This window comes from Cololabis saira, chromosome 3 (assembly GCF_033807715.1).
Source record: "Cololabis saira isolate AMF1-May2022 chromosome 3, fColSai1.1, whole genome shotgun sequence".
Classification (NCBI taxonomy): Eukaryota; Metazoa; Chordata; class Actinopteri; order Beloniformes; family Belonidae; genus Cololabis; species Cololabis saira.
The window spans coordinates 6,964,855-6,984,002 of record NC_084589.1 but is presented as its reverse complement, the minus strand read 5'-3'; the positions used below and the strand labels follow the sequence as shown (position 1 = coordinate 6,984,002).

The window sequence follows — 19,148 nt, the reverse complement described above, 5'->3', positions numbered from 1 at the left end:
ATGAATAATGATCTCTGTAAAGCGCTGTGGGTGCCTTGAAGGGTGCTATATAAATCCAAGTCATTATTATTATTGTTATCCAATGCTCCAAGTAGAGAGATTTTCCATTACACCAGGGGTGTCCAAAGTCGGTCCTCGAGGGCTTCCTGAATAAATCCCTGCCTGCTGGTGCTGGTTCCTTCCCCTAGTTGGATTGGACTCGATTAATTTTGTTTTTTTCCTGCATGTTTTAGATGTCTCCTTGCTTTAACACACCTTATTCAAATTAACGGCCGTCACTAGCTTGCCATCAAGGTCTGGACAACTCTGTTGATGACACAGCTACTTTTATCACGGTGTGCTGAAGCAGGGAAACATCTAAAACCTGCACCTGACACCGGCCCTCGAGGACCCACTTTGGACACCCCTGCATTACACAATCACACCACGTTATGGTGGAAGCACCAGGCCTCTTTCACTGGCTGAGCTGAGCTGTTGAGAGAGGGAGTGTAGCTCAGGATGAAGGAGTGAAGGTAGAGGGAGTGTAGCTCTGGATGAAGAAGTTAAGGTAGAGGGAGTGTAGCTCTGGGAGTGTAGCTCTGAATGAAGCAGTGAAGGTAGGCAGGAGCCGTTTGGGTAAGTGTTTGGTATCCAGAAGCAGAGCTTTGAACTTGATGCTGCAACTGGAAGCCAGTGCAGAGAGATTAGCAGCGAAGTGACATTGAGCTCTCTTGGGTTGGTTGAAGACCAGACGTGCTGCTGCATTCTGTAGACATTTTGTAGATGTCTGTAGATGTTGCTGGCTAAGGGTTATCGTACATTTATCCTTATCAAGGTAAAACTGCCTAATTTATAGTGATATTGATTTGAGGTCATATCGCCCAGCCCTGTCCTCAGGTGTACAAACCAGTTGTGACATGCTTCCTGTCATGCGTTGATATTTATTTCCCTGTCTGTAGGCTGCAACATGCTCACCTGTGAGATCTGCGGGGAAGAGGTGCTGCTGGAGCAGGACATGAAGACGCACCTTCTCCTCAGTCACATGGAGGGCGACCATCACTGTCCACTCTGCTCTCTGTCTGGTGTGTCCTACAACCAACTCTGCTTCCACATCACATCTGCACATCCTGAAGACCCATTCACATGCACTCAGGCTTCAAACACTGGTGAACCTGCAGGCACCACCAGGGGAGCTGGAGGCACCATCAGTGGAGCTGGAGGCACCGTCAGGGGAGCTGGAGGCACCGTCAGGGGAGCTGGAGGCACCGTCAGGGGAGCTGGAGGCACCGTCAGGGGAGCTGGAGGCACCGTCGGGGGAGCTGGAGGCACCAACGGGGGAGCTGGAGGCACCGTCAGGGGAGCTGGAGGCACCGTCGGGGGAGCTGGAGGCACCGTCAGGGGAGCTGGAGGCACCGTCAGGGGAGCTGGAGGCACCGTCAGGGGAGCTGGAGGCACCGTCAGGGGAGCTGGAGGCACCGTCGGGGGAGCTGGAGGCACCAACGGGGGAGCTGGAGGCACCACCGGAGGAACCGGAGGCACCAACGGGGGAGCTGGAGGCACCACCTGGGGAACCGGAGGCAACATGGGTGGCATCAGTCGTGGAGCTGGAGAAGCAGTGCTCTTTGATGCCTCGATGGTCAGAACAGACTTGGTACCAAGCAGACAGAGAAGCTCAGCAGGGGTCAGCTGTTCATCACAGGAAGAGACTCCACTCATTCCTGCTGCCATGACAACACAAGATTCAAAAGGCAAATCTAAGCATGTGAAGGCCCAACCACTGCTGCCGTCCTCTTCAAAGAGAGGTAATTCTGCACTTTACACCTGTCTCTAATCAGACCACACAGGATGGTCACCGCGGTCCAAACAAATTAACATTTAATGAACTTTAATAAATTACCCCACACTGATAAAATGTGATTAACTACTCTGAGTTTCTTTTGATTTCAACTTGTACATCAGAATATTCTGGTATTCTGACCATAGAGCCTTGAAGGACCTTTAACTCTCTTTCTCTCCTAATGAACATGCCCATTATATTAGCCGACCCTGACTGTGTTGGTGTTGTGCCTTTTATTTAGCGTTAATTAAATGAATAAAGTGCCACTTAACCTTCCATTCACGATAAAATAATCATTTACTGACAGAGTCTGAGGTTGAATGTTGTTCACAAATCCAGGGCATAACGTCCATTTATAGTTTTTGAGAGAATCCCTGGAGAGATAGAGACTCTGGGTTCAGAGTGACTGGACCAAAGGACTAGATAGAGACTAGGACAGTTTCAGAGTGACTGTGGACCAATGGACTAGATAGAGACTAGGACAGTTTCAGAGTGACTGTGGACCAATGGACTAGATAGAGACTAGGACAGTTTCAGAGTGGCTGTGGACCAATGGACTAGATAGAGACTAGGACAGTTTCAGAGTGACTGTGGACCAATGGACTAGATAGACACTAGGACAGTTTCAGAGTGACCGTGGACCAATGGACTACATAGAGACTAGGACAGTTTCAGAGTGACTGTGGACCAATGGACTAGAAAGACACTAGGACAGTTTCAGAGTGACCGTGGACCAATGGACTACATAGAGACTAGGACAGTTTCAGAGTGACTGTGGACCAATGGACTAGATAGAGACTAGGACAGTTTCAGAGTGACTGTGGACCAATGGACTACATAGAGACTAGGACAGTTTCAGAGTGACTGGACAAATGGACTACATAGATACTAGGACAGTTTCAGAGTGACTGTGGACCAATGGACTAGATAGACACTAGGACAGTTTCAGAGTGACCGTGGACCAATGGACTACATAGAGACTAGGACAGTTTCAGAGTGACTGTGGACCAATGGACTAGACAGACACTAGGACAGTTTCAGAGTGACCGTGGACCAATGGACTACATAGAGACTAGGACAGTTTCAGAGTGACTGTGGACCAATGGACTACATAGAGACTAGGACAGTTTCAGAGTGACTGTGGACCAATGGACTACATAGAGACTAGGACAGTTTCAGAGTGACTGGACCAATGGACTACATAGAGACTAGTACAGTTTCAGAGTGACTGTGGACCAATGGACTAGATAGACACTAGGACAGTTTCAGAGTGACTGTGGACCAATGGACTAGATAGAGACTAGGACAGTTTCAGAGTGACTGTGGACCAATGGACTACATAGAGACTAGGACAGTTTCAGAGTGACTGGACCAATGGACTACATAGAGACTAGGACAGTTTCAGAGTGACTTTGGACCAATGGACCTTTGGTCTTGATAGTAGGAGGATTTTGACATCAAGAGACCAAAACAAACATGGGACAAAGCCCTTGTAAAGTCACCTGCTGGTTTTCTGAAGAATGATTTGGAAGGCTTGGACAGCATGTTGGAAGAAACCGGTCTGCAGCCTGACAGTATATTTGTTTAGTCTTCTTTTCATTTGTATTCCAGAGAAGGTTTTCTCCTGCCCCATGTGTTCTCTGGTGTGCAGCAGTTCCTTCATCCTGCAGGAACACGTGGAGCTGCATCTGCAGGAGCAACACTCAGATGAAGGTAACTGCTTTGCCTCGTACACCTGCATCTTTATGTCCATGAACAAAACACTGCCTCGTCTGCTGTCATTTCTAAGCAGATAAAATGAGCTGTTGCTACATTTTTCAAGTTTCAAGTTTTATTGTCATAATGTGTGGTAGGGGGCAGAGGGCGGAGTGCCGGTAGCGCAGGCAGGGAGTTGAGTCTCCTGAAGGCTGAATTATGGTTCTGCGTTAAACCTACGCCGTAGCCTGACCTGCACCTCCCAAAAAATGGAACTACGTGTCGAGGCGACGGAGACCCAACGCAGACCGAGAGGGCTGTGATTGGTTTGCTTGGTAGCAACGCATTTCCGGTTCGTGAAGCAGTAGTGAACTTTCAGCGCTCTTTTCTTCGTGTGTGTGTGTGATTTTGTTTTCTTTTTTTTTTTTTTCATTTTTTTATTTTATTTATTTATTTATTTATTTTTTTGGGTTGTTTTGGTTTTGTGCACAATAGTTGTCCTTATCTCTTTGATTCACTGTGACCGGAAAAGCCTGAAGCTAAACAAAGTATCAACAAGCGGAGAAATGGAGTGACGGAGAAGTCCGAAGGGTTCACGACGGCGTCACGGCAACGGCGTAGGCTCTGTGTTGGTTTAACGCAGAACCTTAATTCAGGCTTTACTCGCACTGAGTGGCAAAAACAGCTGCAACCAGTGGAGAAAACAGGATAACAGCCGATTATGGACTTAAATTAAAGCCAGTTGGACTTGACAGTGACCCGTACAGTTACCCCAAGAACCAGTGGTCCATGGACATTAATATTTGGTACAGTTACCAAGAACCAGTGGTCCATGGACATTAATATTTGGTACAGTTACCAAGAACCAGTGGTCCATGGACATTAATATTTGGTACAGTTACCCCAAGAACCAGTGGTCCATGGACATTAATATTTGGTACAGTTACCCCAAGAACCAGTGGTCCATGGACATTAATATTTGGTACAGTTACCCCAAGAACCAGTGATCCATGAACATTAATATTTGGTACAGTTACCAAGAACCAGTGGTCCATGGACATTAATATTTGGTACAGTTACCAAGAACCAGTGGTCCATGGACATTAATATTTGGTACAGTTACCAAGAACCAGTGGTCCATGGACATTAATATTTGGTACAGTTACCAAGAACCAGTGGTCCATGGACATTAATATTTGGTACAGTTACCAAGAACCAGTGGTCCATGGACATTAATATTTGGCCACGAATCCAGTTTCCTGATATTTATATGTACTTATTTTCTACGCCGGGGAAATACACAAAGCAAAGCTTGAAGGCTTACAAAAGTCTTGACGCTTGGTCCGACTTCAAGGCAGGATTTGTTGTAGAAATTAAAGTGATGAGGACACTGAACTTTATGATTTGACCCATTAACGTTAGCTACCCAAAAATCCAACATTACCTGATACAAAATGGGAACCGCAAACCCACGTTTCGGTGTCTGGAATCCAGTTATTTCTGTGAATTGCAGCGATCCATTTGTCTCTCTTAAGCTTATTTTTCGGCAGTCTGTGAAACGATGACTCTGATTTCTTGCTAAATCTATGAGTACAGTCGATCGCACAACAGATCTTTCCCATTTTAGACGTTTTCCAGTTGCTCAAACTGAAAGTTTACGCTGCCACTCAGTCTTTCTGACACTCAGGGGTAAATCCACAAAGAACAGATTGCGCCCGCAAATAGCGCTGTGAATTGCGCTGCATTAGCGCCCGCAATTTGCCCCGCTTTAAGGTCCTATTCACAAAAGATTTTGCTCTAATGATATACCGGCGCAAACACGCCCATAAAGTTTTGCGGCTGAGTGCAATTTGCACTTGTCTGAGTGAGCGGAGCTGTTTCCAGTGTTCTCCGTATTTCAGCACACAGATTGGTCCATAATGAAAACTGCAGAGAGCACAATAGCCTCAACTTTCACGTATTTGTACTTCTAGTATTTCGCATGCAGATAGATAGATAGATAGATAGATAGATAGATAGATAGATAGATAGATAGATAGATAGATAGAAAAGACCTCAGTGTCTGTATGACATAAGCTAATGAAATGTCAAATGTTAAGAGGCTGTGCGCATTTACGCACAAGGCACAGCACCAGTAACTTCATTAACACTGGATCGGGATCAGATCAGGATCTAATGGTAATTCATGTTCTTTGTTTTGCTACACGTATGAAAGCTGTATGTGTACACTGTATGAAAGCGATACGAAAACGGCCCCGCAGCCCCGCTTCACCCCCCGCTCCCTCTCCTCCTCTCCCGTCTCCCCTCAGAGCTGCTCAGGGCGGGTTTATGGTTCTGCGTTCCTTTAACGCAGAGCCTACGGTGTAGGTGCGCGTCGCCGCGTACCCTACGCCGTAGGCTCTGCGTCGTTTTAACGCGGGACCCTAATTTAGGCACCATACACCTGTACGTAAAGGTTTCACGCGCGAGTAAAACTCATATATATGAAAAAAAAATCTGAGTCCCTTTAGGGGCTCCGTGGGGCTCCCTAAACGCAGCCCCTCATTTGTTCTGTCCTAAAGTGTGAGGAGGTTCCCCGCATGTCACCACGGCAGCAGCAGCAGCAGCAGCAGCACCAGAGTCCTGACTGACTGAGCTTCACACAGAGGGACACGATCAGCGCTATTTTAATTTATTATTTTATTATTTTAAGTCTGATATATGTTGTGATATGTGATGACATTATTAAGCTGTTAAACACACACATTCTAGATTATGTTTATATGGTGGAATTGTTTGTAATAAAGCAGCCCCTATGAATCCTGAGCTCCGTCCTGTTATTTTTATTTTTAAATCCGAGATAAGTCCACAACCCCACTTGATCTGAGTGTGTACAGTCATGTCTGACTGTAGATTTCACCCTTAATATCATTCAGTATCACACAGGCTTGAATGACATTGAGAGAGAGAAACAGAGAGACGGGGAGTGAGGAGTTTGCGCGCAGTTTAATACACGCTTCTGAAAGACGGTATTTGCTCCACTATTTTTGCGTGTGGCAAATAGCCCTGGCCTTTGTGAATTAGGCGCTTTTTGCAATGAGGCTTATTTGCATAGAAGGGGGCGATTTTGCGCCGAATTACCTAATTTGCATGCATGCAAATGGTACCGACGCAGACTGCCACTATTTGCTTGGCAGCGCAGTTTGTGGAGCAATTCGCCCTTTGCGGGTGCTTTGTGAATTAGACGCTCTCTTTTTGTCTCATTTGCACTGGTTTAGCGGCCGCAAAAGCCGCGCAATCCTTTTGTGGATTTGGCCCTCAGTCTTTCTGACACTCAGTCTTTCTGACACTCAGTCTTTCTGACACTCAGGGCCTGATTTACTAAAGGTTTGCGTGTGTTAAAACCTGTGCAAACTTGACAGCACCCGCAAACCAAAGTGCCAGCTGATCTACTAACAGCGTGCAAAGACGACTGCGTCTCTGAAATGCGCAAAATTGCCCACGCAATTCAGTTAGTACTTTTGCCCTGATGAATAATCAATATGGGGCGTACCCGGCAGAAATCCTAAATACTGGGAGGGGAAGATGCAAATTGGTCCATTTACCACGCTCAATGAGATTTACCAAGCCTGAAAGTAATTGCGCGTATTGTGATTGCGTCTGTATTTAATACGTTTGAAAGGAAGGTGCTAATCTGCTGCTGCTGTTATTGTGGCAAGGAGGCGACATCCAAAATCAAAGAATACGCAGAGAGAGAGTCTTTATTCTGCTGCATGCTATTTGAAAAATGGTTGCACAAGTTTTATTAAAGGCCACTTTTTCTTTAGTTCTCCGCCTTATATCTTGCCACCTTCTCTTATTGTGCCCCCCTCCACTCGCCCACAAGCAGGCCAAGCCTTTGTGCAAAACTTTGTATTTTATTGATTACTTATCTTATTGAACGTGAAATCATCCTTCGTAAATTACATTTAATTAAAACCCGTGCTTATTAATCACAAAACACAGGTTAAACATCATGACCAAATCCGCTCCGACCCGCTGTGTCAGGATCAGCGCAGAGACTGCAGCTTCGCCTGAATTATGCTTCTGCGTTAAATCGACGGCCATATGATGGTCCCGTCTGTCACACATTTACTGTCAGTGTTTGCTATATAATATATAATATTTGCAATATACTGTGGACATCTGAATAAAAACTTAACTCATAAATAGATGAATCAAAGCGCTCTCCAGCTCTGTGTCTGATTGTCTTTTTCTCCTCAGATCATGCCGAGCACTGCGGGGTCACGTAAACCCGACCAATTCAATATTAAAATCAAATTCAGTCCTGTGGCCCGTTTTTCTATTTCGTATTTTTGATCTGTGCCTAAAATTGAAATATGAAAAACCAGACGTTTTTCCGTTTTTTGTGTTACCAACTGCATTTATTCTATCGCAGGTTTTCTCCCATATTGCGTTTCTTTTGGTAATGTTTAAATTTCTTTGCTGTAGTTCATGAATGTGTTTATTTGCCTCTTCCACTAATATCTCTAACTCCAACTCGTCAAATTTCATTTTGCGCTTGTGACTTGTGACTGTGCTTTCCATCCAGACTCTCCATGGCGCAGATCTGCGCTCGCAAACCTTAAGACACGCAACACCTCATTTAAATACTGCTGTTTGCACCTGTTATCAATTGCGCACACAATCTTAGTTGATCACCCGCAAACCACATGCAAACAGCACGCGCAAACTTTTTCAGTGCACACGCAATTTAGTACTCTTTATTTAGGATCTTAGTAAATTGGGCCCTCAGTCTTTCTGACACTCAGTCTGTCTGACACTCAGTAGGCAAAACCCGCTGTGAAGTCGCATCTGCGACGTCATGCGCATTCCCTCTATACCACATCAACATCATCACCGGAAGCTAAACAAAGTATCAACAAGCGCTCTGGGGGGGTTTTGCACCGTGGTGAAATGGAGTGACGGAGAAGTCCGAAGGGTTCACGACGACGTCACGGCAATGGTGTAGGCTCTGCATTGGTTTAACGCAGAACCTTAAATCAGGCTTGACAGCCTGCTGGATTTGGCCCGGGGGCCGTGCTGTCTCCTCCCTGACGGAGCAGGCTGGAGAGGCTGTGAGATGGGTGGGGGGGTCACACCTTCACCTGCAGCTACTTTACTTTGTACAATTTATAAATTTCCAACTTTCAGACCTGGAAGGATGGGGTGACTTTAGTCTGTTTTTCTGTTACTTAACTACACGTTGACGGACGGTTGTCTCTTCCAGGCTGGACTCCGGACTCCTGCTCCGCCCCTGTGACATCACACCCAGCCAGCTCGCCCTCAGGTGCGTCTCTGCCATCCGGGGTCACATGACTATCAACACCTCAGCATTCAGACGGGTTCTAACCGCTAGGTGGCTATCTGAGTTGGACTCAGTGCAGTGAGCTAATAAAAATGAAAACGTGACGGATGGCCCAAGTTCAGTGACTTTAATCTTGATCTCTGAAATTTTAATGCAGGAGTGACACGGAACACCATGAAAGTTTCAACAGAACCAGAACGGTTTAGACTAAATACCAGGGCTGGGGATCGGTTCAAATGTCAAGAATCGATTTGATTCCAATTCTTAAGATTCAGAATCAATTATCAAGATTTGATTCGATTTCGATATTGATTTGGGTTATTGTTATTAAAACAGTTTTTTTGAGCTGTTACCTGAATTATATGACTGTAGTTCTGCAACATATTAATACTAGTATTATATTGAGAATCAACAGCAAGTATTGCAGCTAATGATGCTGTAAGGACCAATCAGCTCCCAGAATGCTGATAGAACTGAAACAGAAACATCGTGTGGGTCAGAATTAGCAAACGGAGACGGATGAAATCGGTTTTATTTTTTCCTACATTCCGTTTTTATTTTTTCCATTTTCAGTCTTTTTTGGTTTTTAATTTTTGAGAATTAGATTTTTAGCATTTTATGCAAATGTAACCCCAAGACAGTATATAAAGTAATGAAATATAGACAATTTATGCAATTATAACTGAAAACTTTAATTAATTTCATACCTTTTAAACATATTTAAAGGCAAAAACATGGCACAAGTTATTCTCCTGTCCAAAAGTTGTATTGGTGAAAAAAAATCTTTAGACATACGAATCGATTTTTAGGAATTAATAAGAGGATCGATTTAGTATCGGAAAATCATTTTTTTTCAATACAGGCATACTAAATACTAGACGGTTTTCGTAGCATTGCTTTGCATCAGTGTGGGACGGCTGAACAAAAATGCTGTGACAACTGAACTAAGTGTACTCAGTGACCTGAAAATAACATTTCCACCACACACGGCACAGTACAGGAGCTAATCTCCTCAGTTCTCAGCAGCAGGGCTTTTTACTGTTTGCTACATTATCCTGGAACACTTTCAGCTACGCAATGGTCATAAAATCATCTTAGACCTCAGTCCACATCCCGACCTTTGCACACTCCGACCAACAGAGCGGTGCTTGTGTTTGCAGGAGGGCGGAGGTTGGAGTGCCCCCTGTGCTCCGCCGTATTCAGCCACAGCTTCTCTCTGCAGGAACATGTGGAGCTGCATCTGGACCCGGGCTCAGCTGGGAACTGTACAGGTGAGAACAGGGACGTCGAACCACTTACACCAGTAAGTGGGGGGGAGGGCCAGAATCTTACCAGACAGTCCCCTAACATTAGTATTTGATGTTTATTGTTTATATATATATATATTTTTTTTTTAAAGATTTTTTTGGGCTCTAGTGGCCCTTTATTCAAGCTGCAGATATGAAAGGGGTAGAGAGAGATCGGGGATGACATGCAGCAAAGGTGCGCAGGCCGGGATTTGAACCTGCGACCGCTGCAGGAGGACTGTAGCCTCAGTATATGAGCCGCTTCCTTAACCCACTGCGCCACCGAGCGGCCCTATTGTTTATATTTTTTTTCATTTCATTACAAAACTGAAGGCATTTTTAGCCTTTATGAGTCAGTTTCATGTTTTATGAGTCAGGGCCATGCAAGAGAAAAAACATTTGAGAGTGAAAGATTTTTTTTTTATTGTGCACTTCGAGAAAAAAGTCGAAACGTCGAGATTAATGTTGAAATACAATTTCGAGAAAAAAGTTGAAATTTCGTGAATAAAGTTGAAATTTCGCCTTTTTTTCTCAACATTTCAACTTTATTCACGAAATTTTGACTTTTTTTCTCTGATTCAAGATATCTGTAATTACATTTTGACTAGGCAGAATGGAAGTTAAAGATATGTCCAATTTGAGATATCTCTAATTAAAATTCATTTCAAGATATCTATAACTTGATTACAGATATCTACAATTAAATTATATCTATCCGTCATTCCAGTTCAAGATATCTACAACTTCATTCTGACTAGTCAAAACTTAATTCAAGATATCTAAAAAGGACGATGTAGATATCTTGAATTGGGGGGAATTAAATATATCTTGAACTGGAATTATGACTAGTCAGAATTAAATTGTAGATATCTGAAACTGGAATTACAGCTAGTCGTAATTCAGTTGCAGATATCCGTAATTCACATTGCAGATATCTGCAACTGAATTGTAGATATCTGTAATTAGAAACCCCGTACACATGACTGGCAAAAGTGACGTCATTTGTCCTAGGCAGAATGACGTTGTGGATATCTGAAATGACAATTGTGGACAGAAAGAATGTAATTGTAGATATCTGAAATGCTCTTTTTGGGAAGAATTGAATTGTGGATATCTTCAAGAGACACTGCAAAAACTCAAAATCTTACCAAGAATATTTGTCTTATTTCTAGTTTAAATGTCTCATTTTTAGTCAAAAAATCTCATTACACTTAAAACAAGAGTCACCACCAGAAAAATAACTTGTTATTTGACAATTTTCACCTGTTTCAAGTAAATTTTCACTTGAAATAAGTAGAAAAATCTGCCAGTGGAACAAGATTTATCTTCTTATTAGCAAAAAAAATCTTGTTCCACTGGCAGATTTTTCTACTTATTTTAAGTGAAAATTTACTTGAAACAGGTGAAAATTGTTGTTTTTTCCAGTGATGATTGTTGTTTAAAGTGTAATGAGATTTTTTTTTTTTTTTACTAAAAATGAGACATTTTAACTAGAAATAAGACAAATATTCTTGGTAAGATTTTGAGTTTTTGCAGTGCATATCGAGTCTAGCTGTTAAATATTAAAGGTATTGTGACATCATTTTTAACATGCTTTTAACAGTATTAAAAGTCTTGGCCAACATCCCTCAAATGTGTCTAAAAGAGTGTAACAAGAAAATATTCACTCTAGTACTCTATATTCCTGGCTTTTTATTACAGTGTTTTTTAACGCCGTGAAAAATGCTTCATTTTCCCCCTTTCCTGTCAATCATTGCTCCGCTCCTCCTCCAAACCTCCTCCTCCTCCAGCCATACGCTCACAGCGGCGTCGGAGAGAGCCGGGAGCGACAGGCGAAGCATGCACGGAAAAGCAGCAGGGCGAACCACAGCAAACAATCATAAAAATAAAGGCATGCAAGCAGCAGTGTCACCTTATCTTAAGTCCAGTCAGTGGCCGCGGGTCTTCTTAGCAGTTTTCCTCCGGTGATTAGAACAAAAGAGGCTCTAAACACTAAACAGCTCCGTGTTAAGCCTGATTTATGGTTCCGCGTTAAATCGACGCAGAGCTCTACGCCGTAGGGTTCAGCGTACGGTGCGCGTCGCCGCGTAACCCTACGCCGTAGGCTCTGCGTCGGTGTAACGCGGAACCATAAATCAGCCTTTATGGTGCGCTGGAGAGGAGAGGAGGCAGGGAGCTGGGTGGAGGGGGCGGTGATTTAGCGGATCGTTACGTAACGATCCGCCACCAAACCACATGCGCCGTTTTTACACAGTTATGCGGAAAATCCCAGAAAGCACACAATATACTGAATGTTAAAAGTTCGTTGTTTTTTGGGTGTAATTGATGTCAAGACACCCAACAAAACACAAAAAATCAAGAAAAATTTGTTTTTCATGTCACAATCCCTTTAAAAGGGCTTGCCATAGCTCCCCCCTCAGCGTGTGTTTGTTGCAGGGAGCCTGGACGGGGACCTGCAGCTGGCCACGCGGCTGCAGCAGCAGGAGGAGAGCAGGAGGCAGGAGCAGGCCCGGCAGGAGGACGAGCAGAGCAGGAGTCTGGCCACCCGGCTGCAGCAGGAGGAGGAGGCCCGGCAGGAGAGGGAGGACTTCCACAAGCTGCAGGTCTGCAGGAAAGTCGAAATTTCGTGAACAAAGTCGAATTTTGCCCTTTTTCTCAACATTTCAACTTTATTCATGAAATTTTGACTTTATTCACCACATTTCAACTTTTTTCTCGAAATTGTACTTCAACATTAATCTCGACATTTCGACTTTTTTCTCGACATTTCAACTTTTTTCTCCAAGTGCATAATGAAAAAAAAATCTTCCACCTCTTTTCTTTTTTAATTCAAGATCTTTTTATTTGAATTTTCACAGAGTAAAAAAAGGTGAAATGCTGCATGTCAATTACAAATATGTTGATTAGGCATGGGCATGTTAATCATAGCATACACCAGTGTACAAAATATAAAAAACAATTAAACAGTATGAAAAAATATAAAATAGTAACAAAAACAAACTACAGACCAAACTAATCCCTCCCCTGTCACTGCCAGATTACTAATCACAATATGAGGTCACTCTATCATCAAAAGCCTGCACTAGGAATACAAAAGAAATATGAAGTATAGTTCACAGGGTCTGGAATGCTTCTAGAAAAGGTCCCCACACTTTCTGGAACTTATTTGATTTCTGAAGCGAGTATCTAATTTTCTCCAGTTTTAAGCAGGACATGATGTCTTCCAGCCATTGTGCACGAGTAGGAGGGAAGGGATCCTTCCACCTGAACAGAATTGCCCGACGAGCCAAAAGGGAGGCAAAAGACAAAGTGTGCCCCTGTGCAGTGGTTAACTTCCTTCCTCCCTCCATGACCCCAAACAGGGCAGTCAGTGGGTTTGGTTCTAATCTGATTTTAAGCACCAGAGAGAGAGTATGAAATACTTCCATCCAGTACTTATTTAGACATGGGCAGGACCAGTACATGTGGATGAGAGAGGCTTCGGCTACTTTACATCTTACACAGTATGGACTAATATCTGGGTACATGGAGGATAGCTTTGCTTTGGAAATATGAGCCCTGTGTACCACTTTAAACTGAATTAAGCAGTGACGTGCGCACAGGGAGGTTGTATTAACCAGTTTGAGTATGGACTCCCAGGTATCCTCTGATAAGGGAAGCCCTAAGTCCTGCTCCCATGCTGCTTTGAGTTTATCTGTAGGGGCACTCTTAAGATCCAGCAACATGCCATAGAAAGACGAAATGAGCCCCTTTTTGAATGGGTCTGTGGCAAGAACTTTGTCAACTGTGGTCGAGCCTATCGATGCACCAGGGCTGGGTGTCTGGGAAAGAACAAAATGTCTAGCCTGAAGATACCTAAAGAAATGTGATTTTGGAAGGCTGAATTTACTACTTAACTGCTCAAAAGATGCCACGGTGCCGTCTATGAACATATCTTTAAAACGAATCATACCCCTCCTGTGCCATTCCTGGAAGGTGGGGTCCTCAAGGGATGGTTTGAAAGAGTGATTTGATGCAATGGGGCTAAGAAGAGAGAAGCTGTGAAAACCAAAAAACTTCCTAAATTGGGCCCAAATTCTAAGAGAATGTTTAACCACTGGGTTTTTGATTGATTTAAGTGAAGGAAGTGGAAGTGAGGAGCCGAGTAGGGCAGGAATTGACAGGTCATCAGTTGGATGTAACTCCATCGCCACCCAGTCAGGGCGGTCAGCGCCGTCGCAGTGGAAGGACCAGAATGCAAGGCAGCGCAGGTTAGCAGCCCAATAGTAATAACGAAAGTTTGGGAGGGCCAGACCACCTGCAGACTTAATTTTTTGAAGGTGAGTTTTGTTCAAACGTGGCCGTTTACCTCGCCATAGGTATGAAGATATAACTGAGTCAAGGGACTGAAAAAAAGAACCAGGAATAAAGAGTGGTAAGGTCTGGAAAAGGTACAAAAATTTAGGTAAAATGGTCATTTTGACTGAATTGATGCGACCCACAAGAGACATTGACAGGGGTGACCATTGTGTAAGGGTTTGTTTGGTCTCATTTAACAATGAGATAAGATTCTCTTGGAGCAGGTCTTTGTGTTTCCTTGTCACCGATATGCCTAAATAGGAGAATTTGTCATTTGCGATTTTAAAGGGAAAATTGGAAAGGTCTAAAGCATGCGATTCGAGATTGGTAGGGAAAAGCTCACTTTTGCTGAGATTCAGTTTATAGCCTGAGAGTTTCCCAAACTGACTGAGAAGTGACAGCGCAGGGGGTAATGAGGCCAGAGGGTGAGAGATGAAAAGCAAGAGGTCATCGGCATAAAGCGAGACCTTATGTTCCCTGCCACCTCTCCAGATACCGGACACATCCTCACAAGATCGGAGCGCTGTGGCAAGCGGTTCGATAGCCATGTCAAAAAGCATGGGACTAAGGGGGCACCCCTGACGGGTTCCACGATGCAGATTAAATGGTTTTGACCGTTGAGAGTTAGTACGAATTGAGGCTGTTGGGTGTAAATAGAGAAGTTTAATCCACAGAGCAAAGTTCGGACCAAAACCAAACCTGTCCAGCACAGCAAAGAGATAATCCCACTGGACGCGATCAAATGCTTTCTCCGCATCCAGAGAGACAACGCATTCAGGGATAGCCTCAGAGGCAGAGTAGATAATATTGAACAGTCGCCTTGTGTTGAAGTAAGACTGCCTACCTTTAATGAAGCCAGTTTGGTCTTCAGATATAATTGTGGGGAGGACATTCTCCAGCCTATGGGCTAGGACTTTAGCTAGGATTTTAGCATCTGTGTTTAAGAGGGAGATGGGCCTGTAGGAGGCGCATTCAGTAGGATCCTTCCCCTTTTTAGCTATGAGGGTGATGCAGGCCTCCGAAAAAGAAGGAGGGAGGGAACCGTGGCTGAAGGATTCTGAAAGAACTGAAGATAGCAATGGGGAAAGCAAATTAGAAAATTTCTTTAGAAATTCCGCCGGGAAGCCATCAGGGCCAGGACATTTACCCGACTGCAGTGAAGAAATGGCTCGAGTAATTTCCATCAGGGATATCGGTTCTTCTAATGTCTTCCTTAGATCTGGTGAAAGACTGGGAATACTAAGACTATTTAAAAAGTCCGCAATCTCATCTCGATCAGTCTGAGATTCCGAGGTGTATAGCTGGGTATAAAAGTCCCTGAATGCTTCATTTATGAGTAAGTGGTCTGTAGTTACATGGCCATTTGGTAATCGAATCTTAGAAATATTTTGTTTAGCCTTAGAGCCTTTAAGTTGGTTGGCTAATAATTTGTCAGATTTGTCTCCATAAACATAAAACCTGGTTTTACTTTTCAGAAGTGACTGTTCAATTGGGTGAGTGGTAAGCAGGTCAAATTTAGTTTTAAGTTCTAGCCGCTTTTTGTAAAGATCTGGGGATTTAGTCCGAGAATATTCTTCATCGACCTCTTTAATTTGGCGAGCAAGGTCTGATCGCTCCCTATAAGATTTTTGCCTCACCCTAGCAGTGTAGGATATAATCTGTCCCCGGAGATAAGCCTTGAGGGAATCCCAGACAGTTAGACTAGACATTCCTGGAGTCATATTCGTGGATAGGAAAAAGGCTATTTCCGTTTCCATTGATTTAACAAAATTTGTGTCCGACAGCAGAGTTGAATTGAATCGCCACTGTCTGTCTCTCTGAGGTAGGTCAGGAAGGGACATGGTTAGAACCACAGGAGCATGGTCGGAAATGACAATGCTCTGATAAGCACAGGAATGGACCAGGGGAATCAGTTGATTATCAATAAAAAAATAATCAATCCTCGAGTATGTGTGGTGCACTTGTGAGAAAAAGGAGTATTCTCTGTCACATGGATGTAAAGAACGCCACACATCACAAACACCGTAGTCAGAAAGGAACGCCTGAATAAGACGGGCTGACTTACTTGCTGTGCCGGGGTTGGTAGAGGATCGGTCTAGGACTGGGTCGAGCCAGCAATTAAAATCACCACCCAGTATGAGAGAATATGTATTAAGGTCAGGGAGCAGTGAAAACAGTCGTTCAAAAAAGACTGCATCATCTGAATTAGGGGCATAAACGTTCACAAGTACGACCAATGTATTGAATAATTTCCCAGAAACGATCACGTAGCGACCAAACTTGTCAGAAATCACATTGTGCTGCTCAAATGAAACATCCTGACTGATCAGAACTGAAACTCCTCGGGCTTTAGCTTGAAAGGAGGAGTGAAATCTCTGCCCTGACCACCTCGGGAACAGGCGGCTATTATCAGAACTGCGAATATGAGTTTCTTGTAGAAAGGCTATTTCTGTTTTAAGGTGTTTTAGATGTGAGAAGATCCTCTTCCTTTTAACAGGGTGATTCAGACCCTTAACATTCCAGCTCACCAACTTCAAGTATCTACTCATAATATCTAAGAAGAAAAATTAGGTGTGCACAATGACCTAGGCAGAAAAAAAGAGAACGGAAAGGAGGTTGAATGTGACCCACATTAAGTAATGAGTTGAAAAGAGTTAATGCAAAGTTTCTGGCAGTGACATATCCCCCCGACCCACCCTCCCCAACTAAGACAGCTGCTATAGAAAAATAAAAAAAAAGCAGCAAGCTCTTCAAAACAAACATAGTGCAATAACACATCTTCCAATCCTACACACTAATAGCTTTTGCTCCCGTATCATGGGTGTATACCTATTAGCACCTTAAAACGTGTAGATGTAAATAAAAAAAAAGGAATACCCTCTCAAATCTTGACCTGGAAGTCCCGATATGAGCCCAGAAATATTTGTACAAAAATATAAAATATAAAACGTCCGACTTAAGCAGCGTAAAAGTAAGGTTAACAGCTTACAATTATTACAAAACTTATAGGTAAATCGGAAAAGCTTTTTTTTTTTTTTTTTTCTCTCCCTCTTCACCACTTATTTTTCCCCTTCCCTCAAATAGCTAAAAATAACTGCAAATTAATAATATTTGCAAAGGGGCAGTCCAACTAACAACAGAGAAAATACTGGTTGTCGCGGGGTTACTCACCCTCCCCTCAGGAATAATGTGACTCACGTAAAAAAAAAAGAGAGAGAAAAAAAAGTCAGTCCGTGAGCGTCAGTGAGCCGCACCGGGCTGCAGGCGGAGCCGTGGCAGCCTCCAACAGTCCCGTTACGGCGGGTTTGAAGCTTTGCTGCGACTCGTGATGAATTTGCGCGCCTCATCCACGGAGCCGATCCACTTCCTGGCCCCCCCGGACAGCGTGAGCCGGAGCCGGGCGGGGAAGAGCAGAGCCGGCCTCAGACCCAGCTGGTAGAGCTCCGACATGACTCCGCTGTATTCCGCTCGTTGGCTGGCAACTTCGGGGCTGTAATCCTCCAGGACCCGGATGGGCTGGCCGCGATATTCCAACTTTCCCCTCCGGCGCGCCTCCCTGATGAGGATATCCTTCGTCTGGTACCGGTGAAGGCGGATGATGACCGGACGCGGTCTCTGTCCCGGGGCCGGCTTGGCGGCGAGCGAGCGGTGCGCTCTGTCTATCTCTGGCGGTGACGGCAGCGTATCGTTCCCGAACACCTCACACAGCAGCTTGGAGAAGAAAGCCGCCGGAGAACCGCTCTCGGTCGACTCCGGTAAGCCCAGGATACGGATGTTCTGCCTTCTGCTCCGGCTTTCCAAATCCACCACCTTGGCCTTCAGCCGAGCATTATCGTCCCGTAGAGTCGAGCAGATGCCTTCAAGGTCCGTAACTCGCTGGCTGAGGTCTTCTGTGGCGAGTTCAAGGGACGAAACCCGTTGGCCATGGTCCTCGACCGCGAGCCGCGTTTGGTCGAGTTTGGAGTCGAGCTGACTGAAAGTATTTTTGAACTCGGCGGCCAGGGCAGCGCGGTGTTCCTCCAGCAACGTGGTAATGGCCGCCAGGGTTAAGACAGCGCCAGCGTCGTCCTTCTTGCCCGACTTGCCGCTCTTCGAAGCCATCTCGGAGGTAAGTGGGCTCGTTCGAGACAAAAAAAAAAAGAAAAACAGCAACAGGGAATCCTTTTTAAAGTAAAAATTTTGAAAGTTTGAGGGCTTGGTGGTTTAAAAAGTTTGGCACTCACGGGAGCACTCGCGAAACGCGTCTACTCCATCTGCTCACCAACCGGAAGCCCCCACCTCTTTTCTGATTTGAAGTTGCAGTTTAGGTTTGTTTTCTTGTTTTTTTTCCGAGTCCAACTCTGTTTCTCGGTGTGATACGTGGGGGTGTGATACGTGGCCTGAGTGTCCTGCCTGTCGTTGGTTGTGCAGAGGCAGTTTGGGCTGGACGGGTCGGGGGGCTACCGGCAGCAGATGGAGAGGACCATGGAGAGGGCGGTGGCCCGGGGCGTGCTGCCCCCGGCACACTTCCACCTCCACAAGGCCAATATGATGGAGAGTCTGGCCTCGGGGGTGGATGACGGAGCGACTAGAACTCAGGGTAAGATGGTCCGGTGGTGGGGGGGGTCGTAGGATACCACAGTTCAAAAATGTCATATTCTACATTTTAGGCCTTTAAGCCAGGTCTTCAACCGGGGACCGCGGAGAT

General features: G+C 44.6%; 1 protein-coding gene across 1 annotated transcript in view; it reads left to right on the top strand.

Moving 5' to 3' along the window:
* Positions 1–1,413: 1,413 nt before the first annotated feature.
* LOC133424961 (zinc finger-containing ubiquitin peptidase 1-like) overlaps positions 1,414–19,148 on the top strand; it is a 48,171-nt gene continuing 30,436 nt past the window's right edge. The window contains exons 1-6 of the mRNA XM_061715569.1: positions 1,414–1,781; positions 3,428–3,529; positions 8,760–8,819; positions 9,998–10,108; positions 12,560–12,726; positions 18,872–19,040. Coding sequence (XP_061571553.1) covers positions 1,562–1,781; positions 3,428–3,529; positions 8,760–8,819; positions 9,998–10,108; positions 12,560–12,726; positions 18,872–19,040 — 829 coding nt within the window. The 5' untranslated portion in view covers positions 1,414–1,561. The remainder of the gene's footprint in view (positions 1,782–3,427; positions 3,530–8,759; positions 8,820–9,997; positions 10,109–12,559; positions 12,727–18,871; positions 19,041–19,148) is intronic.